The following is a 26,221-nucleotide window of genomic DNA, read 5'->3' as shown; positions in this document are numbered from 1 at the left end:
AATTTAAATATTACTATTTTTTTAAAGCACTATGGCTAGAGGAAGCTTTACGCTGACAAAAGACAACATTGTTTTATGTGTAGCGTACAAAAATGGGAATCTTCTGCTTAAATCAGGAGGGTTTGCAAGTATACTCGAAATGTGCTCAAATGTACTCATGAGACACCTGCTAAACATATATGTGAGGGCTTAAGACCGGATGTCACTTCCTGTGATGTCACGCGCTGTGATGTCAAGCGCTGTGATGTCATGCACCGTGATGTCATGCGCTGTGATGCCACTTGCTTACTGATTAACCAGGTTAGTCCCCCCACTTCTTTTTTTAGGACTTGTGCCCTGTGTAGGACAGAAATCAACAGTTTCCTTGACTCTCCAGTGGTAGCTGTGGTAGGGATCTTTTTCTTCCCTAAATCATCATCATAAGCAGGCCTGCCCTGGAGTGACTGCACGCCAACCATACAAGCCTTTTGCATTTCTCAATCTGCCAAAAGTTTGCTCCACAGCAGATCTCAAACCTTATTTTCGTCTCTTTGGATTTCAGGTGCCACGGAGTGGACTTCATGGTTCAACGTTGACCACCCAGGAGGAGATGGCGACTACGAGACCCTGGATGCTATCCGGTTCTACTACCGTGAGCGGCTGTGTGCGCGACCCATCGCCCTTGAGGCCCGGACCACCGAGTGGGTGCTGCCTGAGGAGACCGGGGAGGTGGTGCATTACAGCCCAGAGAAGGGGTTCTGGTGCATCAACCGGGAGCAGCCAGATGACGGGATGTGCTCAAACTATCATGTCAGGTTCCAGTGCCCTTATGGTAAGTACAGAGCATTGCAGATCAGGGCACCAGAGAAGGAGACGCGCGCCTCCAGTCTGAACCTTCTCAGGTCCACCTCAGCTGTCAACACATACCTCTCTCCACTCAGGGGGCTGTGAGAGCATCTACATGTAAGGCATTCATCTGGGGGTGTTTTGTACAAGCACTAATCTGAAAGGACTGGACCACTCCCACCACTGTCAGAATAAATATCCCACTTCTGACACCAATTATCATAGGTTGCAAAACATCCTTTAACCTGAGCAGCAGCCAGACTACCACATGCCGGACGTTTATCTGGGACAGCATCATACAAACACTAATTTAACAGGGCTGTTCTGCTTCTATCATACTGAAAACATCCCACTTCTGATATCAGTATGGAAATATCCCAGCACAGCCACCAAAGGGAGCTACTTCAGCATTTACCACCATCCTGAATACATTTATTCTCTGCCACATAAAAGAGGACATCCCCGGGGAGGTGATAACAATACCCCATAATTTGGGAGCTGAAAGTCTAGTAGGAATTGGCTGAGTCAGTCGTGTAGGCGCAAGGCTAGACGAGGGTGTCATTTCAAATGCTGCACCATGCTGTAAAGTATATATATATTTCCTTTAATATTTTTCAGATCAGCTCTACTGGTCTCAATGGTCGACGTGGAGTTCCTGCTCGCGCGCTGCCTGTGGCATGCCTGGCATCCAGATCCGACAGCGCACCTGCCTGAACAACCAGCCCCCGCTGCTGCCACACCTACCCAGGTGCGAGGGCCAAGCCACGGAACGCAGGCCCTGCCAGTCTGCGCCATGCGCAGGTAATACACGTGGTGGCACCGTGGCAAATATGCATTTTGTGACTGTGCATCACAGGCTTGCGGACTGCAGGACAATGTGTGCATGTGTGTGCAGCGGATGTATGACGCGAGGGTAGTGTACCACAGAGCTGTATGCATGTATCACAGGGGAGTCTTGTGGTGTGTACCAAATCAAGTGCTTAATTTGACCCAGTGGTTTCCAGTGCTAGACACCAACACTTAATTGTCAACACCAACACTTATAACAGTTGCCACGTGGTGACGCTGTCTGTCTAATTTAAAGATGAGCACAACAACAGTTGTTTATTAATTCAATAAACATTCAAAATGACTACAGATTGCCCCAAAGCCATTTTTATAACTTTGGGGGCTTGAAATAGGCTGAAATGTCCCACTTGTAGGGGTGAGATGGTTAGTAATTGTGTTGGTACTGTCACTGGCAGAGCTGATAGAGGCAATGGGTGGTCCAAGCTACAGTGGCCTCCTGACGAGAGCCCTCGCACTTTTTTTTCACATTTTGTGCTTAAAAAAGGCACCAAGTGCTGCAAAGAACAGCTGCTCAGGTTCTCATCCTTTGGATTGTTCCTGAGCTCCAATAATAGGATTTTTGAGTGAATGGTCTTTAATGACGTGACCGGGCATTATGGTGTAATCTAGGGAATTTCTCACAAGCGGAAAGCAGAACTTATGTGAGATTTGCGGGTTACGAACATGCAGGGCATAGTTTAATGTATCAAGGCAATGGAAGCAGGTGATAAACAGAAGGCCAAAAACTCTGCACATCCCCACTGACCTGTAAAACAAATGTTGTTCCTCTCAAAAGGCGTTTTGAATTAAAAAACTATGGACAGAAGTGAATATTTGCATGAAAAATATGTAACACTCCTACACACTCTTCTGAGTTCCCAAGCAACTTTTCCCAGACTGCACTTACAATGGAAATAGCAGCCTCTTGCAGACACCTAACACAACAGAACTATACGATTTTTAAATTAAATGAAATAAATGTTTGTCTTAGGATTTTTTTTATTCAATAAATTATATTGTATTTTAATTGCATTTACATACCACCTATTACCACAAATAAGGCACATAAGTGCTTTATGGAGAGCAGCATTTCTGCATCATATTTTGCGTTTTGTTTAGCGGTGGGAGGAATGGTCCGTTCCGCTTCAGAATTGGTGGAATTTTGACCACTACCCATTACTTTTTAGTGCAGAAATCTGGCCAAATTCCACCAATCGCTGCGTGGCGGAATGGTCCCTAATATGTGGGCTGAAGAGCGCAAGCGAGATTTAACGTCCCGTAGTGCAATTTTCTAACACGGATCAGAGGGCTGCGGCTCAAACAGATTTGCTGCAGCTAAGTTAGATTTTCTACTCAGGTGGCAGTAAAATCAACTCGAATGGCCGGGCGCTCTTGCGTAGTGCCATTCGCACTGATTTTTGGGCTACTTGAGCTACTGGAGCTAAATTGCAGAGCAAGCTGCATATTATCCACCCGTTGGCAGAATTCTGTGGAATTTACCGGAGTTCTTACCTAACTCTGCGGAATTATGCAGTGTGAAACTTCACGAATTTCACCCACCCCTGGGTTTTGTTCATGCAAGATAATTTAGTTAATATAAAAGAAGGTTCAGTTTAATTTCGCACACAAAGCACAGGAGGTACACGGTCACACTTGTAGCAATGCACTAGACAAACGCAACACTAAATAATATTCAGGCTAGTACTGGTCGCTCACTTCCCAGAATGCCATACCACCCATGTCATTTCCTGTTGGAAGTGATGCAAGGCAGGTCTGAAAGCAAGCACAACTGCCTGTCAAAGAAGCCAAAGCCACAAAAGAACAACTATTGACCTAAGCTGGCTACTAAATACACACATTTCCGAGTCTGCCAATGAAATTCCTTTTCAACTTATAAAAATGCATCTGGTTCTGTTCTGTTTTTTAATGTAAATTCATCCTGCGGTCACTTCTTCAAAAGGTATTTTCCATAACTCTCTTGGTTTCATCCCGGAACCAAGAACCCTACCTCCGGTATTAGTTAACCGGTCTATTTCCAGCCTCAATAGGCCCTGTGTACTCTTAAAGTGGGAGACCGTGGCATTAGACCGAGGCTGGAGGTTGCAGGGTGGTCTGCCAAAAGAAACCTCAGAACATATGGTTTTCACAAAGAGGGTAATGCACTTAATGAGCAAGTTCCCAGCAAAAGACAAATAAAAATAGTAAATTAATACAAAAATGCTCTGGACAAAAAAGGGCAGGGGCATGTAAAGTTGGAGACTATTTGTTGTTCTTGTTAGTGGTAAGAACACAGGAAATTAATTTTATTTATTTTATTTTATTTATAAAGTTTTATATAGTGCGAACATGATTCCGAAGGATATCAGAGCGCTTTACAATTTAAGGGTGAGGAAGGTACAAGTTGCAGTACAATCATCAAAGGGATAACAACCCAAACAAATCAAATATGCACATCAAACATGAAGGTTACAATTGAAGCGACAACAAGGGTAAGATAATGATAGGAACATAGCGAACTGGGAGGGGAGCAAATGAATAGTAGAGCAGAGTAATATCAATCGCAGGCCTTAGGGTGAAGGTCCAAAGCATAAGAGCAGACCATCTAAAAACTTTTAAAGTAGGAACTTGTTCATGAGGAACCTTTTGGCTTCCAATTTGAAGGTAGTCTTGGAGGAGATTCTGCGTATTTGCAGTGAGAGAGAGTTCCAGATCTTCTGCGCAGAGCCAGAGAAGGCTCATGACCCGTTCTCTTTTTGCGAAAGATCTGTGGTTTCAGGATGAGAGAGTTAGCAATCCGAGAAGGTCTACCCCCTTCGGATAATTCCAGCTTTTGCACTAGATAACTGGGGGGTTTGAAATGGAGGGCTTTGTGAGACAGACAGGCAATCTTTAGCTGAATTCTTGCTTCATAGGGTAGGGATGAATGAACAAAACCGGTACCCCATATCACCTTGACCAATTAAAAAAAGTGATAGATGGAAAATATTTAGCTTACCTCTGGAATCCACTAATAATTCACATGAGCAGCTCTCTAATGCATCAAATGCTCTATGCTCATGCCTTTTTAGGTCAAGCCTCGACAGCGCTTCTGCTATCTGGAGACTTGTCGTGTACACTTTGTGGGCTTACATCCCACCTATTGCTTTTTATTTGTTACTTGGATTGTCCTACCAAACAGCTTACTTACTACTGGTGAATCCTTCCTCTTTGTCCCTCCTTTTTGTCTTTTGTTTCCTCTCAAGAAGCAGCGACCAAGTACTGTATCTTTACGCTTTGGTTGTTTAGCTGTTTGTTTTTTTAATTTTTTTTCCTTCTTTCCTGCTCATGTTACTGTTTGCATGTGTTCAGCTTCGGCACTTGTAGCTGCTTGCATTTTAATGCAGCATTTGTCCCTCCCGCCTCCCCCAATGTCGCTGCATGCCTGCCCCTACCTAATCCCACCTTGCTTTTTGTTTTTTCAAATTTTCTTTGCAAAGCTGTTCTGCCAGGTTTCCGTGGAGTTCATGAGACATTGCAGCCTCTCCCACTGCCCCTAGTTAAGCATGACAGTGGCTTCGAGGGGCGCATGTTTTTCTTATGTTCTGCACGTGCCTGCTTGTTACTTTTTTGCTTCCGATCAGCGTGGTGCCTGCTTCACGGTCACCACATTTCATCTTCAATCATGGTGGCCACTTCGGGAGGTCATGTGACTTTCTTTTGTTCATCCCTTTGCGGCAGGCCACATCCTCTTAAAAATGTTGTTTTCCTACAGTGTTGCCCTGTCTCTGGTGCCAGCTGGTCTTTGTGCCAACTCTGTAAGCCGAGCCAAACTCTGCTTGCCGGGAGGCGGCCCGAGGGTTTTTATGATGAGCGGCCACTTTTTATGCTGAAATTATATTGATGGTGCAAAGTCAGGGCTTAACAAAACACACAGATCAATACAGCTCTGTAAAGCGATCAGAAGAGATATGTTGAAGTTGATGGCTGTGGAGGAGATCTCATTAAAAGCGTTAGTACGGCTCCCCTTGGCTGTAGGAGGTCTCCGGGGTAGGGATAGATAGCTCAGCTTCAGTCACTGAGTATACAGATTTCTTAATCTAAAATGTATTCACGCATCATGCTACACGACTCGCCCAGCTTATTTAATTGGAATTGGTAAACTAATTTACCCCAAGTTGCTAATAGTTATTTGATGGCATTGTGGTTGATGCCCTGCACTCGGACTTGGTTCACAATTTATAATACCCTGTTGCCACAAGCACAGCTCCGGTGAGAGCTGGCCTTGTGGGTGTCGGTCACCTCACTGGGTCTGGTTATTTGAATTATTGTCTCTGTGCCGGCCCCTCCCGCCAAGCTGGTTGGCTCACTTCCGTCCATTTATTATTATTTTTAAATAAAGAATGGGCTCACCACACCGAAATTGGAACTGGGCATTGCGATTTCACGTTCCGAGTGGAATTGAAAATTCTTCGCACAACAACTAATTTTGAGTTCTACCCACTGTAAATGGAGTTAAATCATAATAATTGTTCAAAATATAGCATCAGAACGCACTGGCTTGAGCTAGGTAAAACAGGACGGGCAATTAGAATGCATTTTTCCAACACTTAAAACACGAATCAGCCTTTTTACCTCCTCATTTTTGTGAAGAATGGAATCATTTGTTCATTTGCCGCTCTTTGACCTATTATATTTCATTCCAGTTGATTGTTTTCGATTCATCAATTCCATGCTCGAAGTGGTGCTCTTGGACCAGGTTCGAATTCATTCCTAATAATCATATCATGTGAATGTGAGGACTTCGGTTTGGCATATATATTGCTACAGTGCGTGTACTGGTGACTAAATTAAATATTGTCTGCGTCGTGATTTTACTCAACCTTTGATCAATGCTTGATATGTTTTTTGTATTAAGAGTTGGAAGCCGGCTTCCAAATGAGCTTTCTACCTCTGTCAAAACAGTGGCTGATGGACCCTCCGCCGAAATAGGAATCCCATAGGATAAAATGGGGTTTATATTTAACCCCTCCCATGCTCGTGACAAAACCGTTCCGTCACGAGCCTCGGGTGGGCTGTGCTGGTGACGGAACGGTTTCGTCACGGCCCTCTCGCCACGCCTCCGCGGCGCAAATTCCGCGCCTGCGCTAACGTTCTGTAGCGCGGGCGGGGCCGTGACAAAACCGTTCCGTCACAAGCACAGCTCACCCACGTGCCGTGACGGAGCGGTTCTGTCACGAGCATGGGACCGCCGCCCCCCCCCCCCCCCCTTAGCACTGCGGCGGAATAGCCGCCGCAGTGAAGGGGTTAATGGAAGGGATATCCGTCACCCTTGTGATAGAATAACCCGTCTGCTGAGATCTAAATCAGGTTCTAACAGCAACTATTTGAATGACAACTTCTTAATGCCTTCCACAAACAGAACACGTGCAGCTTCTTTTGAGTCTGTGCCAGCCAAGTAGCTGTGACTTCAACAATGTCAGTCATCAAGAGCGCTAGAATGGTGGGTTCCTTCGGAGTCTGAAGTCACGGTCAAGAATATACTTTGGTTAAACAGAGAAAAAAAAACACACAGAAAAACACATTTTTTTCTCCATTTGGCCGCTTCAAGGCACCTCCAAGTCTTTTGGTGTGAGCCCTTTGTCTTCAAGTCAAGTCAGGAAAATCTTAATTCAGATGATCACCAAAGAAGCTTTTGGCATTAGATCTTCTAACTAGTCTTAGGTGAGGTCATTGGACAGTTTATGGGAGAAGAGTTGTGGTCCTTCTTGGAGTTTGTCAGCTTTGTGTGTTGAATGCCATCTTGACTTCGTGCATCTTCACAGCTCTCGATGCCACCCTGGGTAGTACTGATGTGGGCTCTGAGCCAACTGGAGAAGCAGGCACAGGACTCTGATGGATCTCAAGTATATTTCTTATGATTAACAAGGATTTTGGTGACGCGCTTTACCGCATTAGGTCAGCTTTCCATCATAATAATAATATCATCCTCCCATTCTCATGCAGTTAATCCAGTGCTTAATTTGAGCCGGTGGTTTCCGGAGCTCGGCACTGGCACTTAATTGCCAATTCTGGCACTTATAACAGGTGCCACATGATGGCGATGTTTGTATAATTTTAAGATGAGCAGATCAAAAATGATTTATTAATGCATTGTATATTAAAACAATTAGTACCTGCCACCCAAGCCATTCTTATGACTTCAACAGTCTGAATTGTCACACTAGTTCATTGTGATGGTTAGCAGGGTCATTGGCAGTGCCGGCAATGTGTGGTGGAAGCTGCGGTGGCCTCCTGACGAGGGCCCTGGCACTTTTTCTTTTTACAAATTAAGCAGAGAGTTAATCCTGGTTTGTACGCCGACTGTCTGCTCTAACCCTTTTGTTTCAACAGTGGCCGGTCAGAAGCCTCATCATGCCTTGCCAGAAGGGTGTTTAGAGTTACTCCCAGTTAGCAGTCTGATCGAAATGCAGACAGTGTTCCCTTTTTGCCTCCTGGCTGTTACTGAACTCAAGCAGAAAAAGGAAGCAGGATTAACCAACCACCCAGAACTGCCACACACCAGAGAGCTTGTGCATTGTTACTGCTTATTAAATTCAGCTTATTTTTGTTGGCTGAAACAAAGCTTGCTGGCCGATGGCCAAACTTAGCAGACGAGTTTTAGTTCACATGCTGAATAAGCCTGTGTTCGGGGGGTGCTTCGGCTGAGGGGTTGCTATATGTGACGTTGAGCTATTATTTGAAGCTGCAACTTGTGCTTTTCACATTGGGGTTTGGGTGAGGGGCTGGCATGTGGCTCCACATCAGCTGTAGATTAGTGGTGTTAAACATTAGTCTGCTGGTTCCTTTGTGAGTTTATGACCTTAGAAAAACAGGAAACCTAAACATGTATGTCTCTGGGCAAACATTCAGCCCATTGAACTGTATTGCTTGCAGAGTTGCAGCCACCTTTCACAATGAGTGAATCCAGTGTACCAGCTGGTTCATGGGTTACACTGTTTTCCTAAAGCTTCACTTAAACCTAGGTTTTGATTGAGTCCACCCCTTTCTTGCTGCATTGGAGTGCAGAAGCTATAATTATTGTGTCCACACAAAGGTTGCAGTCCCGGGAAGCTTTTCATCAGAACTTGAAAGTGAAGACATTTCTGTGGTTGTCGGTAAGACATGTTAAGTGAATGTACAGTGATGCATTGCACGGTTTTAAAATCTTGAAATCAACAGCCTCCGTGACATAGCAAGTAAATAAAAGGCAAGAAGCTCCCAACCCACTAAAACTCACAGTAAAAAGAAACACCGCCGGGTCATGATGTGAACCCACAGTCGCAAATAACAAATTTCACGAGGGGATGAAGGCTGTAACCACCTGGATGAAGAACAGCTGCCTCAAGCTAAACCCATTGAAGACAGAAGTCCTCATCATGGGTACCACCCTCTCCACCTGGGATGACTCCTGGTGGCCCGCAGCAGAATTGGAACACCCCCACACCCACAGACTACGCACAAAACCTCTCCATCCTCCTGGACTCGTCACTCACCATGAGCCCCTGCATCAACTCTGTGTCATCATCCTGTTTCCACACGCTTCAACTGCTTCGAAAGATCTTCAAGTAGATTCCCACTGAGTCCAGAAAGATGGTCACCCACGCACTCATCAGCAGCAGAATCGGCTACGGAAATGCATCACCCAGAAACTCCTCAAGAAACTAAACATTCAGAAAGCCTCCCCCAGACACATCCTCAACATCCCCCGCCACATCACTGGCCACCTGAGAGACCTCCACTGGCTCCCAGTCAACAAAAGAATCACCTTCAAGCTCCTCAGACCTCCGCTCTACCAAACTGGCCCTGGCTACCGTCCCACGTATCCTCAACATAATGGCCGGAGGAAGATCTTTCTCCTACCTCGCATCAGCGCCTTGAGACCCTTATGGGTGAATAGTCGTGCTTTTCAAGTCACCAGATTGATTGATGCGTGACCCTGTCATGTGTGCACCCTGATCATCACGCTAGGGCTAAAGCTCAAAATTGCCCATGTGCATACATCATCACGCAGGAGCCGGATTTTAAACTTTTTATTTTTTTCACCGGTGGTGGTCAACGTTGGCAACAAGCTTCTAGTTTTTCTTTTTGCAAATGAACAAGAACTGCCAAGCCATAAGGTAGGCTAATGCCTTTCAAAAGCAAGACCTATTAGCTTTGCCAATGTTTGTTTAGAAATGGATCAAGCATATGCCAATCAGGCTTGGCCACGCCTTATGCAAACCGGTCTGCCTGATATTCCACCCCACATCCCCTCTGCCCAGAATCACATGTGATCCTAGAGAATTTCCTACCTTATTTGGTCTCACTGGCATCGTCTCAGGTTAAGACCGCGGGCTCGTGAGGTTGGAGCCCACATCCGGGCATGCTGCCATCAAGCACGGTGCCCCCCTGGTACATGCCCTCATTACAGCCGCGCTTAATGTATGCAGCAGCTTCTCTCTGCTACCTTAAATGTCGGGCACAGCTCCTCAGCAGAGCGGAGGGACATATTCGGACTATATTTGGAGGACACAAGGAGGAACACTGCATATGGAACAATCTTCAAATTTCAATGAAGAAATTAGACACAAAAAAAAATTAATGGCCTCTACTACAACAACATTGCCAGCTCCTGGTTCAAGATGAAGCTTTTCATTCACCCAAAGTCAAACTAAAACTTCAACTTATTTGTTTATAATCATCATTTCCCACGTGCACTCTTGCACAGCAGACAGAACTTTGAACAACAAGTCTGAAAAAGGTTTAGCTTGTGCCTAAAATAAAGAAACAATATTTGTGTTTTTGGTACACGCTGTATGCCATAAAGGGATAGCTATGGGAGACTGACTTAGGTCGCTGGACAAGTCCCCATGGGCCATAACACGAGCAAGTATCATCGAGGAGATGCAACACAGGGATGGAGAACTCTGGGAGACTGACTTGGGGCATTAGACTGGTCCCCATGGGCCATAACACAGGCCCGGGCGCTTGTCCATGCTTCTTCAGAGGGAGAAAGCGAAGGATCTCTCCCTACGTTCAGTATGATGAACACTGTTGACTAGACTTTCTGGATTTGTGGCCTAAAAAACAGTTCCTGATTAAACAGGACTTCCAATTTCTTACCTTTACCTTCTAGAGTGGGAACAGAACTGAACTGATAGGGCCACGAGTCAGAGGGTCAACACCAAAGATCATCTCCCAATATCAGGATCTTGGTTTCTCAAGCTTCCCTCGTACACGCAGAACGATATAGCAGTAATCAAAGCTTCAAGTTCAAGTTTGGCATTTGTATAGCGCACTACTCACCCAGAGGGTCTCAAGGCGCTTGAGGGAGGGTGGTACTTTAATTATCAAATATCCAAGTTTTTAGTTGTTTTCTGAAGGAGAGAAAGCTTCCGAAACACCCACACACCAAGGAATTATGGTATACACAGAATGGTATAGCAGTAATCCAGTGATCAATCAACAGGAACTAGTTCTGTTTGGTGTTTGCTGTGTGTCTGTGTGGGAAACCCATTTGGGTTTTATGAAGGCCCTCTGTCAGGCTCCACACTGCAGGATCCGATTGTAGTACACAGGGCTCCACCTCCCGACCACACCAACACACTGACGTAAAAGCACAGTGTGTTCGAGGGATAGGGCGAGGGAAAAATAAATAGAACAAGGAGGGGACGGAAGGGGACTGCTGGGAAGGGACAGCTGAAAGACAAGAAAAGGAACACACAGGCTAACGTTATTCACTACTCAACCTACTCTCATTGCATTCTCGCTAGAAGGACAACCATGTTCACCTTTATGATTGAAGTATTCTCCTCCTATCCCTTGTATATATTATCACGGATATCAGTACATCTGGTTCCTAAAGAACATAAGAAAACAGGTTATACTCTGGCACTAGAAAAGAACTCCACCTGGTATTGTTGGGATCTTATTAGAACATACCCCTCCTTGTTTACGTTGATATCCTTATGCTGCCTCCATAGCACACCACATTCCCCAAGTGATTCAAAAAGAAATGTACAGACAAAGGTTCCTTTTATGTACAAACAGAAAATCTCCAAAGTTGACACGGTAAGACGTAGCCTCCAACCACTGTCCTCCGCTCTCGTATAGTATTTCTACAAGATTCCACTTGGTTTCCTCTCCAAATACGGCAAGGTGTAGGGCCCCACTACCTTCCGCTTTGGCACTGAAAAGATCAGGACACTAGTGACCTTCTTCTGAACTGTAGCGTGTAGGAATGACCTCCCACTACGCTCCGCTCTACCGCTGTCCTGAAACCAATAACCCTGCACAGCCGTGCAAGTTCCAAAATCAATGGCTCTGTCCCACAAAGAATCTATAACGTAGATATATACAAAGCAAGTCACAAGACACGCGTTAACCCCACGCGCTGCCTTTAAGCTATCGGGAATTGTAAGAGTCCCAACTCCGCTTGTACTCACTGTCTCGGTTTCCTCGCCGGTAGATTTGCCAGCCCAGAGGTCTGTGTAAACAATTCTCTCTAACGGATGCGTGTAGCTCCGCTCGCTCAGCCAGCAACAGTGACGCCAGCCGCTGTCTTGAGAGCGGTTCGTGAAATAAACAAAGACGCGAGCTCTCTCGCTCGCCTCTGTTTTGCTGCAGAAAGGTAGCTCGATGATAACTCCGGAACAAGAACAAAAGCGCCGCTTTAACCCAAGGACTCCGATTCTCCATAAACTCCAATAGCACAAAATCACGAGCAAAGTCATGTGGTACCGCCCTTCCTTTTATAGAGCCACTCCCACTACCAAGGCTTCTGGGAGATGTAGTCAAAACTTAGGTAGGCGCATTACCAGATCCTGACACCCTCACCCACCAACCTAGTTGGTGGCTGTAGGAAGGTGGATATCGAACTATGGTTACCCCCAACTTTTTGCCTAGTGTTTTGCTGTTTTTTGAAATAGTTGGCCTGGGATCCTGCTATCCAGGACCCCAGGCTTCCTGCTCTCTCTGTTAAAATGGACTCCATGTACCTTAGGTACATATCTAATTGGTCACTCTTGTAAGTCCTTGTACAGTGTACCATAGGTACCCAGGGCATAAGTGAACCCAAGGCCTACCAGGGGCTGCAGCATGTATTATGCCACCCCTGGCTGGCCATCCAAATCTGACACAACTGGCTGATCAATCAGCTGGGGCAAGGTGGTGTAATCACCCTTTGCTTTAGATATAGTATACCTATATCTAAACCTAAAATGGACACGTATACTCCTATAAGTCACTCCTATGGCAGGCCTTAACAATCCTGGAGGCAGAGTGCTTGGAATTATGTGAGATGGTGCTCTAGCATGATCTGAGCCTGTCTGCAGCTTTCGGAACCAAGTCCTTTAGCTGTTTCCATGATAACGCTATACCATATACTCTTAAGTGCATTATAATCCTCGCGGTTATTGCTAACTTTGGCATAGCATTATCAAAACATGTCGAGTAAGGTGTCATACGAATTGGAATACTACCCCCTCGCCAGTTCTGGCAACGGGGGTAGCGTTCCACCCTTCTAGAGGGACACGACATGTATGTAACTGTGAACCCTGGTTAAAGTTAACTCGAGCCTCAGCATCACAAAATGGATGCTGCCACCACAGACACAAGTCTGACCTCCTGCTGCTGGGAGTCCTTCCAGCGAGGGAGGCTTGGACAAAGGGTTTCCTGCCTTGATAGGTGCTAGCACCACCCCAGACAGGATTTTGTGTATTGGGTAGGACAGGCCTGAAAGGAATGAGACATGCCTGGGGCACACAAGGTGCCCTGTGCATACACCGGCTCAAACCAGTTGCTGGGGCACTCCAGCCCCAGCTCTGGCGCGAAACCGAACAAAGGATAGGGGGTGTAACCACCGCCCTTCCTGGTCCCACCGATTGGAGGGACCTAGTGATAGTACAGCCCCCTTTAGGAGAATAAAGGTAGGAGCTGGTAACATTCCAAATTAGATTATCCTGAATTGATTTTACAAGAAGAAATTCTGTACTTCGACGTTCTGCTCCACAGAAGACTGAAGAAATCTCCCTTGTGGGCAAGGAGTGTCCACCCTGCACAAGCAGGCACCATCAAGCGTTCCAGCGGTTCACTTTGTCGTCTTCCCGAGTGGATCCAGACTTCAGAGCCCGACGAGACCTGGACTTCCAGACCTCTCCGACCTCTACCTACATCTGCAGCACAGCTGAGATCCGTGGGTGCGACGAGACACGTGGGACCGGCCCTCTTGAAGAAACTGTACTTCGCTTCCAGCACGACTTCTGAGGTATCCTCGACAAAGTGCTTTGGGGATTGAGTAGCCCCAGCCCCGAGCAGCTCCTGCACAGAAGATCAGCCCTCCAGCATCCACAAGATCTGCGTGGGGCCCTTTTGCTTGATTGCTGCTCAACGCGTTGTCTGGTCACTTGCCGGCTGGCTAGTGGTCTCCCAGACAATGATCCTTGAAAACTTCACCACTGGTCTGGTTGCTCCAGACTGGCCCTTGCTTCCCTGCAAAGGAGAAGCACCCCGGACCCTCCTGGTCCGCACCAGACGCCTTTTTCACTCACCGCGTGGGTTGCCTTTGCCAAGTCCTGTTGACGCCGAATCCGGAACCAACACCGCCGACAGCGAGAGCCTGCGTGGGACAGCTCGTGCCTCCATCCTGGTCATCAAAGACACCTCCTGGTCCACGTGGCTGCAGAGTCAAGCGTCCACTCTTCACCTGATCGCGACGACAGCATCTGGTTCCTTCCTGGTTCCACTCCAGTCACTGGCTAGTGACTTTGAACATTGTCCCCTCTGCTTTCAGGTCTTCATCTTCCTTGATCCACTCTTGGATCACTCCGGACAGCTTCCTCCTGGTCGCCTGCAGTATCTTTCTTCAAGGCTCCATAGACTTCAACGCGGAAACCCGACACACTATGACACCTATGCACCCGCAGCCCGTGGGCGAGGTAACAAGAGCATTTCGGTGCTCAAGGGTAGATTCACTCTCCTAGTGTCCAGATTTCCAGTCGTTTTAGTCCTAACTAGTCAGAACTGTCCGTACTCACCTTTTTCGTAAACTGTACTGTCCATAGACGTTGTTACGCATCTCACGTGTGAGTTCACACTCTGCACACGCGTTCTGTGGGCCTCCTATTACTTACCTAAAGTTAGGATAGTGTAGTCCCAGCGATCCTAAAGCCTCTGGACAGCTCCATTCCTTCTATCGACTTCCTTATACCACTTATTTAGTATATGGTTTGATGTGCCCCTAGGGCACCATTGTAATTCGTGCAACTTAAACGTATTTTTCCTAAGAGTCTTGTCATGTGCTTAGCCCTCTGATCTCATAAAGAGTTCAGAGGTGTTTGTTATTAATAAATATATTGTTTATTTTCATAACAACCTGTGTGGTGTCCTTTCATTTGGTATTCAAGGGGTTATATGTGGTAAAACAGCTGGCTTCACATGCCAAAAGAGTTTAGCCTAAGTCTGGTTTGTCCATGCTACCCTTAGGATAGCTGGTCTATAAGGTTGACTTACAACCAATCACCATATGGGTTGTTTGGACTGATACAAGGTGATCAGTAGAACTAGTGAGCATCATATATCAGGCCAACTTCTCACAGTGGCATGCTTCATCATCGGGCCCCACCCAAGGCAACGAGTGTGCCTTAGGTGTGCAGCGACGCCAGATTACCGCGGAGCGGGTTTGTTGAGTTGGTGAGTGTGCTATGCGTGTGCGCTGCGTGGGGTTTTCAAATATTGTCCTTGGAGTCCCAAATGTTACTTTATTGGTGGGCTCCAGGCAGTAACTAAAAACAAAGGCTTGGGTCGTGCATGGTAGACTTATGGTCTCCAACGTCCAGTGCGGTCGACTAGTTTCAGCCAGATCTTTTCTTCTACTGCCTTTCTTCAGGACCAATTGTGCGTGTGGGTGTTACAGGGATCTAAGTGGTTGTCAGTGCCCTGTGTGTGAAGCACACGCTAAGGTGCTTATATATGTAGGAGGGGTTTTCTCTCAGACTGTACACCTATGTACAGTGGACAATGCTCCACGGGCCTCTGCCAGGGGACGGGACTGGTTGCACTTGCGCATGTCTCCGGGCCCGCGGGGAACCTGTTTTCCGGTCCCGAGCTCCGGAGCAGTAATCCAACCTTCCCAAACATCCACACACCAAGAGCAGGTACTGTATGACATCTGAAGTGCAAGCTTTTCTCATACATACAGAATGGTATAGCAGTACTTGAAGCTTCTCAGATACCCACACACCAAGGACAGGTGCTGCGTGGCATCAGCAGTGCAAGCTTCCATCATACACGCAGAATGGTAGAATAGTAATTGAAGCTTCCCGAAACACCCACCCACAAGTTCTACATGTCATCTGCGGAGCAAGCTTCCTTCGTACACGCAGAACAGATGTACCATAGGGAGAAGCATGCAAGTATTCCCTCACACACACAGAACAAGTACACAGAGCACCTCAACATGAACAAGCTTCCCTGACACACACATGAGGAGTTATATTAGCATTTAAGGGATCCCTCAGACATAGAAGTGACCTTGCATAGTCAGCAGCAGCCTGACCGTCTCTCTCTCTCTCTCTCGTGAATATCTCACTCTCTTGAATTTAGTGATGTTCCAAGAAATGTTGTCAAAACCCAGCGGGGGATGGCGAGGGGGTAGTACAGCACACGGCAGAGAGCAATTAACAAGAGCCATGCATCAGAGGGGGTCCTGGGGTCTCATGTACTGAAAATGCATTCCATAAACTTGGGTGCAATTTGTGCACTGACTTTTATGGAATACATTTGTAATTTGCAAAATTAACTATGGGGCGGTTAACGAAATGCAGAATCGTGAATGGTCGCAATTCAACCTACGTCATAAAATATTAATTGGATAGGTAGCAAATTTAGACCCACTATGATTGGCTACAATCACAGGAATGGTGGCCTGCTAGGGTCAGCAGATCACCATGGCTGGGATTGCTTTTCAAAAAGGCCATCTGTTTTAAGTGGAGCCTGCTTTCCAAAATGGAAAATGGGATGAGTTTAAAAAGAAAAATGTAATGTTTTGCAAACCTTTTTTATTAGTTAGTAGTCCCCTGCCTACTCCTCAAAACAATGTTTTCCAAACTGTTGCAATGTGGTATTAGTCCCTTTGGGACCGCTTCTCATATACGAATGGGTTACCGTCTCTTTTGAGGTGGTGGTAAAATATTGATGTTTTGCAATCGGATTTCAGTTGCGAAACATTAGTACGTACCATAAAAAATCTGTATTTGGAAGGGACATTCTGAAATTCGCCCCTTCCATATACTGATTCGTAATGGTTTCCTAAACCTATTTAACGATTCAGAAAACTTTTTCCAAATGATTAAATGGGCTTTGTTCATTTTAAAAAGTGTGATCCCTCTTGCAAACCCCCTGATTTACCAAATCATTGGTTTTGCAAATGCTAAAAGCGTAAATGCATAAGGCGCTTGACCTCAGCACTGATGCGAGTAAGTGAACAATGCCACCCTAAATGTGAGTAGAGTGGAGCCTCCCTCTCGGCCGAGAGAGCTTTAGTTTATTATAGAAAGTCCCACCTCACGCCTCCTCAGCGCAGAAGAGGGATGCTATATTCCAGGTCTACATAGGACCATGCCAGTAACTGATCACCGCTGACCCCAACGCTTAACACTTCCAACTTCCTTCCCCACACAGAGGCCAAGTGGAGCCCGTGGAGTGCCTGGACACCCTGCACCAAGACCTGTGGTGGTGGCCGCAGAACCCGGAAGAGGCGCTGCGCCAGGTCACCCACGACGTCGCCGTGCGTCGGACGAAGCCTCGAGGCGCAGAAGTGCGCAGTGACCCCGTGCAAAGGTGGGTGACATTTTCTTCGCTAAAAGGCCGCTTGTAACCCCCGTGCATTGAGGTCAAGCCAGCAAAAGGCTGGTTGTGTCACAGTAGGACCCGCCCTTGTCCATCACAGAGACATATTAACCCCTTAATTCCTGGAGCAGAGCAACCAACTAAGACGGTGTCACTGTGTGTCACACGATTTCGGCTCCCTTCACACAGTCACCTGATGAGGAGCTGAAATCACACGGTGGCAGGGAAAACCAGCTGAAACCACTGCAAACAGGGGATTTCAAGCTCATTTTCGGAGGCAGTAAGCAGCCGATGTCCATTAAAAGGTGCCTTGATAACCATTTGTTTTGGGTTTTTTGGGAGGGGGGCTTGGTGAGGGGCCAGGCCATGCTACCTCCATGGCCCGTCCCCTCCTCAAACAGTACATTTATTTTGTAAGTTGGCAGGTATGCTGAAGTGTCGGCACACCTTAGTGCCCGACGTATACGAGCCAATAGACTTGGTTGAGGAAGGAGACTCCCATTTTTTTAAGCCAAAAATGGCATACATTTAGCTTTCTCTCACCTGAAACAGTCCCCATTGCAATACAAGTTAATGAGAAAAACACATTCCCTTGTGTATTTTCTTAAAATCTCCCTCTTTCTGCTGTCCCAATGTTGGCATGTATGCCAGCCCCTCCCCTGCCTGCAATGACCTTCAGCATACATGTCTAGGACCCTTACCCATGACCTATGACATAAGGGAGCATTAGGAACACCCTTTAATGCCCTATAAACTTGTCTTTAACCCATTAACCATGGCACGAATTCCACTACGGTGCTTGCGAAATAATGAGTGGGCGGGGTTCAGACGGCCGGGGGCTGTCCGACGCATGGAACTGGTTAAGGCAGAAGCTCCAGGTTTTTACTTGAAAAGGTTTTCACCAGACACAGCTGAGTAAGTGAAGTGTAAAACTAGAAAGGAGGCTGGTCTCAGAGGCTGGAGTAATACAGAGGGTGGTGGATAACAGCCTACCTTGAGCAGGTCTCTCCGCTGAACAGGTACTGTAGTACTGAGGTACTGCGCTGGGTGGTCGGACACTCAACTCTCATGTAAGGTGTCTTCTCCCTGCAACAATAAAAAAAAACAGTCAGTACCTCAGTTCAGCAGAATACACACCACTAGACACAATTATTTGTTATCACCACACTGGCCTCATGGCTTTAGGGAGATGACTTGATACTCTGGGCTTGTCAGCAAAGGAGGCAGCTGACTGACAGCTGTCAGTCATCTGAGGAAGGCCTCTAAGTCCCGGAGCAGCCGCTGATGGCATCTGACGCACAAGACTCCGGCAGAGCTCCAGTGATGAACCCAGCTCAGGCCTGGGGCCGTGTTATGTAAAGAGCCAACGGGCGTGTGTGCCCGCTTCTTGCACCAACAGGGCACTTTAGTATTACAGAGGAGGCCGCAGACACTTCTTGTGCAGCATCTTGTGTAAGATGCACCATCTGTGCTATCTTCAGGAGGTGTTCTCTCATTTGCATTGAGGAATGGATCCATGCAAATGAGCAGACCTGGACTGGCCTTTCAGGTGCTATGGAGAAAACCCCCAGGGTGTGGGGGTCATTTGTTTTTTGTTTGTCTGAAACAAACTCTTGGCGGTTGCTTCTGGGGAGAAAAAAAAACGTAGGGAAAGTTTGGTGCACGGCCGCCAATACTGACAGTGTCCATGACAGCGGATCCTTTCAATGACAGAGACGAACACTGGGGCAGTGGGAAATGAGGAGCACTGAGTACCATCACGGTGGCGGTAATGTCATCTGCTGCCCTGATAGACGGTGAACTCCTCCTTCTGATGTATGGGTAAGAAAAGGCCTTTGTACCCCAAATAATTCTGCTGGTTTGAAGAAATATGGGCAACTTAAGGAAATTTGAGCAGATATTAAAGGATTTCCAATCATGATTATTATTTTAATTTTCCAAAAAAGGAGGTTTTCCAAAACATTTACTTCTCATGAACAGTAAAGGCAGTAGATATTATCCTACATATTTTAAATCCATTAACAATGGTATAGTATATTTATTTCGGCATATGCAGGCATATCTTTAATCTTCTCAAAGGAAATTTGTGTTACGATTAGGAAAAAAGAAAATGCCATGTTGTACTTGCAATGACAACTTGAAATCACTTTGTGGTGCTTAATAAAGTTTGTTAAAAAAACACAATGGTATAGTATTTAATTGTGTCCATGAACAAGGTGCTGTAATGGCTTTTAAACTAGGTGATCTCAAGATGTAATGGGCACAGTTTGCACCATTGTAGGGAACACATTTTACAAAACTAAATCTCATTTCAACTTATTTTGTTTTTAGTATGCCAGCTGAACTGCACTGTGGGTCGCGCCACCCCGGATTGCAGCAGGTGTATCTGCGATGACCATGTCCTCACGGGTCACGTGCTGAACACGGAGGGGTCAGCGCTGGCCAATGCAAAGGTTGCCCTGGGTGAGAGCCCATTGGCCATTCTGGTCACATCGGACCGGCGAGGGCAATTCGCGGTGCCAGGGATCTGTGCTGATGCCACATTCAACGTTACCATCACACTCGAGAACTACGTCCCTGTCACAGTCCAGCCGGTCCTGAACGGGTCAGAGAGCTCCCATGTGCAGGCGGTCCTCACAAGAGCAGGTGAGAGTTGGCATTTATTCTTTGTTGACGTCCCCTACCATTTATTCCATGTCCAATCACACGGCACCCTCAAGGTACGGTTGACATGTGTAACATGCTACAACAAAGGCATCCATGAATGGCCGGATTCCCCATGCTGAGTGGAGGAGAGGGGTCTCGAGTGAGATATTGTGGCAACCAAGAATCCTACCTGATGTGGGATCCTGAAAATAGCAGACAAATATTACTCCTAAGACGGAGTGTACTATTGAATATTGAGACTAAGAATGTTGTGACATAAGAGTATCATGGTCAAAATATCGAAAGGCAAGCGCATATAGAGGAAATATAGATTTACTGTACCTAATTTCTCATCAAAGTATATATATATATATATATATATGCAAAAAAGTAGGAGAGAACTCTGGGTAGTCCCCAAGTTTAGGTGGAAGGCAGCTCCTGAATAGAGCACCCTCAACACCAGCGGCACTCTAAATTTACTCACCTCAAATGTCTGCTTTTCTATCAAAGTTTTTAAGCATAGGACTAGCACAGTGCTATCCACGCCGAGATAGAAATGGACAAAGTCTTTTGCCATTTGTACAGCAAAGTCTTTAAGCATAAGATTAGCACAGTGCTATCCACGCCGAGCTGTAAAATGACAAAAGCCATTTACCACTCCAGGCACAATATTACAGCTTTGGATTTTTACCAATCCAAAGCTGTAATATTGTGCCTGGAGTGGTAAATGGCTTTTGTCATTTTACAGCTCGGTGTGGATAGCACTGTACTAATCCTATGCTTAGTCTTTTGCTATTTGTACAGAAAAGTCTTTTTGTCCATTTCTATCTCGGCATGGATAGCACTGTTCTAATCCTATGCTTAAAAACTTTGATAGAAAAGCAGACATTTGAGGTGATATATATATATATATATATATATATATATATATAATATATAATATGTATATAGTCAAGGTACATATAGGTGTAGTTGAGCACAGGAAAGTCTGTAAGTCTATATTTACTCGCCTTTGCATATTTTGGCTTCAATATTCCTGCACCTCGATATTCCGTCTCAGATATTCAAGGGGCCAAACTCCTAAGAGGGAGACATAGATTGGGAATGAAGGATGTTGGATGCGGAGTGATGGATGAAGACCATGTTTAGGAAACAGTATTTTTGTGAGACGATATTTAGATATTTAAATGATTGACGAAGGATGGTGCATAAGGGATGAATAAGGATGGTGTAGGAGCAATGGATGGAGGATGGGGGATGTTGGTTGATAAAAGACTGATTATGAATGATGCATGTAGGATGAGGATGGACGGCGGAGGCATGACAGATGATAAATGTAGCGGTGATGGATGAGGTAGGATGGACGATGGTGTAAGAATGGAAGACAATGGAGTAGGATTTTGGTTGATAAAAGACCGATGACGGATGAAGAATGATGGTGTAGCAGTGATGGACGATGGATGATGGATGAGGCATGATGGGGTGAGGTGGAGGTGGAAGTCTCTTTTTCTCACTCACCCTCCTCTCTCTCTCGTCTTCTATATCAGCTCTCTCCTCCCCTCTCACCCTCCTCCTCCCTCCCTAGCTCTCTCCAGGGACTCCTGCCTACTTTCTTCTCGGAGTCCTCCACCCTTCATCCTTCACATCCCATCCCTCTCTTCCTGCCTCTTTGTCTCTTACACACCCTAGAGTCCCTCTGTTTCTCCTCACTGCCCTCCAGCCCTTGTCTTCACCTGAGCCCATGGGCTGCCAGGGGCAGAGGCTTCCCCTGACTCAGCCGCTGCCTGGTTAATGCCGCAGACTGACCCACCGTGCCCAGTTTCCTCCTCTGTGCACAAGCACACTTCCCCTGCTCGGTTTGCAAAAACAACGCTGACATTTCTACCTTGTGAAAGCGGATTCTTTCCACCTTCCCCTTGACTCACAGCCTGGCGGCTGCAGACTGCGCCGGGCTCCATCCAAGCCTCAGACCTCGCCTGTTCCTTCGTTTAGCTGCCCGCTTACCCTGGCATGCTGTGTGTGGAGGGGTGCCTGAGCACCAGAATAGTGTTACCAAGAATAACAACAACAACAACAACAACAACAACAATAATAATAATAATAATAATAATAATAATAATAAGAAGAAGAAGAAGAAGAAGAAGAAGAAGAAGAAGAACAGCAACAACAACACAAACCGTCTTGAGGTGCGAATAACCTGTGCTTTCTGTTTCTCTTTCTTTGCTCAGAGAAGCCCTACATGGTTCTGCACCCCGACTCCAAGGTCCGGATGGAAGGGCAGCGCGTCAACCTCTGCTGCCACGCCGTGGGCACCCCGCTGCCAACCAAGTACCACTGGTGAGCTCTCAGGACTCCCCGCAAGAACACTCTACTTACATTTTAATGTCAACTCTTACAATAGATTGATCCATACATTCGGGGGCCGGGGCGATCACTTCATTTTCAAAGTTGCTTTTAGGGGTTCCAGTGAAAAGCCACCGGTCACATTGTCTCCATAATCTGGAAAAAAAGAGGAGCTGTTCATGGTAAAACTAAATGTCGGCAGGGTCATCTTAAGAAGTTTGGGGGCCCTGGGCAAGAAATATGTTGGGGGCCACTGTCTGGAACAAATTTGAATTGTATTAGCCATTTTATCACTAATTCAAGGGCTGTGATGCAAAACAATATTGAATTTTATGTTAAGGGTTGAGATCAAGAAATTAAAAAAAAGTGATCTGGAGGGAAAGTTCACTCTCCCAGGGGGGGCCTCTTGGGAAGGGGGGGGGGGCCTCGGGCAATTTCCCACTTTGCCCATGTCTTAAAACATCTCTAAATGTCAGTGCCAAATATAATAGAAAATTCTGGTCCAGTCATTATTCTGATGATGAAAGGGTGAATTTACCCTCACGAGTCCTCACAGAGTCATGCTGTGACACATATAAAGTATATAACACAAATTGCCCGAACCACAAAATCTCTACAAGCTTATTAGGAGGGAAAAGATCAATTTATTGTGATCCCCCTCGACATCCAACTTAGTGTCAATCTTTATTATCATTAGATTTAATAGTAAACCTGAAAATCTTATGCAAACACGAAGATCAAAATAATTGTTATTGTGGAATATTGTTTCTTTTCGAGATCCTTTTTGGAAGCAAACAATAGGAATTCTGAAATACAACCACAACTTAAACAGTTTTCAACACAAAAATGCCTTGCAGGTGGAATAAGAATATATTTAATCTTTCAGAAAGGCAAAATATAATCAGATTTAGCATTGTTTAATGGTGATTTCTGTATTGTATTATAACTTTTAAATCTGTCGGTTACGAGCCACAAAATTATTTGATCCGTTTAACTGTATCGAACTTCAAAGGCTATTTGAAAATAAATCAATGCGTGTAGAGTAAGGGCGGTCACGTGAGGGGTGCAGTCTACTAGAATAGTTGTGCGCTAGAGAAAGAGGACTGCTTTATTAAAGTGGGCGTAATGTAGAGGTGTGGTCTGTTAAAGTGGGTGTGGTGTAGAAGCAGGGGTATGTTCTGTTAAAGAGGGTGTGGTGTGGAAGTGGGGGTGTGGCCTGTAAAAGTGGGGGGTGGGGTCTGGCACAGGAGGTGTGGTCGAGAGGGAGAGGTGGGATGCAGCACATTAGAAGTGGGCTAAAGAGGAGTGATTTAGAGGAAGAAGAGGTGTTTTTGAGGAAGAAGCGGAGTGGTTTCAAGGAAGAAGGGGAGTGGTTTAGTCGAGGAGGTGCGGTTTAGAGGAAAAAGGGGAGTGGTTTAGCCGAGGAGGTGTGGTCGAGAGGTAAGATTCAGCATAAAAGGTGTGGGCTAAAGACAGGCGTGGTTTAGAGGAAGAAGGGGAGTGGTTTAGCAAAGGAGGTGTGGTTTCAAGGAAGAAGAGGAGGTGTGGTTTCGAGGAAGAAGGGGAGTGGTTTAGACGAGGAGGTGTGGCCTAAAGACAAACATATGATTCAGAAAAGGGGGTGGTGATGGACAGAGTATCTGAATTAAACAGAACACTCCTGCCCAGTCAACAGATCAGGGCTTGATCCATCACCGTTTTTTAGCTCACTGCACCATCCCAGCTCAGAACCTGGCTACATGCAAATTAGTCTGTCCCTGGCCCAGTGCATCATGGGAACAGGGCAGACCAAACTACCAAGCCAATTCTTTTACTGGAAAGGAAACAAGTTTCCGGGGACCGGTTTCTGGCATGGCCTAACAGAGTTTGTGTAGTTTCCAGGAGGAGCCGTTGTCTCAGAGAGTGGCTCTTCCCTATCAGAGCTGGTGTGGCCCTCAGGAGGACCAATGGTCCAGCAGAGGAATTATAGAAGAGAGGAGGCAGTGTGGTCTAGAGGCAGAGGTGTCGACGAGCAGGGGATGCGTAGATAAGAGGCGGAGTAGTGGTCTAAAGACAGACGTACGGTTTGGGAGTGGAAGCGGAGTTAAGAGGAGAAGGTGTGGTCTAAAAACAGAGGTGTACTCAAGCAAGGGAACTATAGATAAGAGGAGGAGTTGTCATCCACACACAGAGGTGTAGTCAAGCAGAGGGTGTGTAGATAAGAGGAGGAGTTGTGGTCTAAAAACAGAGGTGTGGTCAAGAAGAGGACGTGAGGTGAGGAGGCGGAGTAGCGTTCTAGAGACCGAGGTATGGTCTTGCAGTGGAAGTGTAGCTAAGAGGTGGGGTGTGATCTAGCGGCATGGGTGGAGTCAAGCCGAGGTAGTGTACATAATGGGCCGAGTAGTGGTCTAGAGAGGGGTGTAAAGACACTGAGGAAGTGTAACTAAGAGGACAGCAGTGGGCTAGAGGCAGAGCGGTGGCCCAGCAGAGGAAGTGCAGGCAAGAGGAGGAGGTGTGTTCCTGTAAGAGCAGTGTCAGCGCCTACAGGAGGGGATGTGAACCAAAAGAGGAAGCCTGGTCCAGCAGAGGAGGTTTGGTTACTTGAGGAGGCAAGGTTAAGTTGAGGGGGTGTGGTTAAAAGGAGGAGATGGCGTAAAATAGAGGCGAGGTGGTAACTCATTAGAGAAGTTGTTGTTTACAGGAGGAAGTTTGGACCACTACAGCAGGTTTGAGCCAAGAACGATGGTGTGGTCGAGCGATGGATGACATTTTCAGTTCTGGGTGATGTGGTAGTCCAGTATTGGAGCAGTGTACAAAGCAGATGTGTGTATTTGAGTCAAGAAGTGGGCTAGCCAGGAAGAGGCGGCCTAGTCTTGGAGGTGTGCTCCAACATTGAAACATGGTCGAACAGTGAAATGTGGGTGAGCGGAAAAAGTGCCAGTTAGTTGCAAAGGTGTAACCTTGTGCAGGGGGCTTGCTGAGCTAGACATGTCTGATCTCAGCCATACTGGCCTTTCAAAATCTGCGGCTTGGTGGAAATCACTGTTTCCTGAAAGAGCAGTACCCCTTGGGAGAAGTGATCTCTAAGATTTGAGTAAATCTGCCCCAGAAGTAGCGTCAACCCAACCCTCTTGTTAATTTCAATGAATCCGTTCCCCCCCTGCTTGAAGCACTCCCTGTTAGCTCGTTCATGGTGGTTATTGAGTCTCTCTCTCAAGGGTTCTTGTTGAGCAGATTTGTTACTTACGACTTCCGCCCTCTGCAGGTTTCACAATGGAACCCTCCTCGACCGACAAGTCTACAAGTACAATGAGAATCTGGTCCTCCGGAAGCTCGAACCGTCGCAGACCGGGTCTTACTACTGCAAAACCAGCAACTCGGCTGGCACTATTAAGTCCTCTGTGGCCCATCTGACAGTAGCCGGTGAGTCTTCAATAATTGATTCATTGACTTATAAATTTATTGAGTGCACAGTTACCCCAGAGGAGGTCCTGGTGCTGAGCAAGCCTGCCTAGACTCAAGACACCCATTAGAAATATGTGACGTTAGATGCAATGAACCAGGTGTAAACAGTTTGTAAAAGAAACATTTGGTTAGATTGAGAGCCAAGGGGCTTGGGTATAGAATTCTTGTTCTGTAAAAAACAAGAAGAAATTTACACGAACATGATTATTATTGATCTTAGGTGGGAAGCCACCTGACAGAAGTTCCCAATATTGTTGTTCTAGTTTTTAAAAATAAGTGTTTTGCTTTAAGC

General features: G+C 46.3%; 1 protein-coding gene across 1 annotated transcript in view; it reads left to right on the top strand.

Moving 5' to 3' along the window:
• Nucleotides 1–26,221, top strand: part of LOC147666496 (cartilage intermediate layer protein 2-like) — a 105,809-nt gene that overhangs the window by 67,410 nt on the left and 12,178 nt on the right. Inside the window, exons 3-8 of the mRNA XM_086949037.1 lie at nucleotides 542–811; nucleotides 1,444–1,626; nucleotides 17,329–17,487; nucleotides 19,828–20,142; nucleotides 22,371–22,479; nucleotides 25,730–25,887. Coding sequence (XP_086805163.1) covers nucleotides 542–811; nucleotides 1,444–1,626; nucleotides 17,329–17,487; nucleotides 19,828–20,142; nucleotides 22,371–22,479; nucleotides 25,730–25,887 — 1,194 coding nt within the window. The remainder of the gene's footprint in view (nucleotides 1–541; nucleotides 812–1,443; nucleotides 1,627–17,328; nucleotides 17,488–19,827; nucleotides 20,143–22,370; nucleotides 22,480–25,729; nucleotides 25,888–26,221) is intronic.

This window comes from Lissotriton vulgaris, unplaced genomic scaffold, assembly GCF_964263255.1.
Source record: "Lissotriton vulgaris unplaced genomic scaffold, aLisVul1.2 SCAFFOLD_3966, whole genome shotgun sequence".
Taxonomy (NCBI): domain Eukaryota; kingdom Metazoa; phylum Chordata; class Amphibia; order Caudata; family Salamandridae; genus Lissotriton; species Lissotriton vulgaris.
This window is presented reverse-complemented; position numbering and strand designations above follow the sequence as displayed.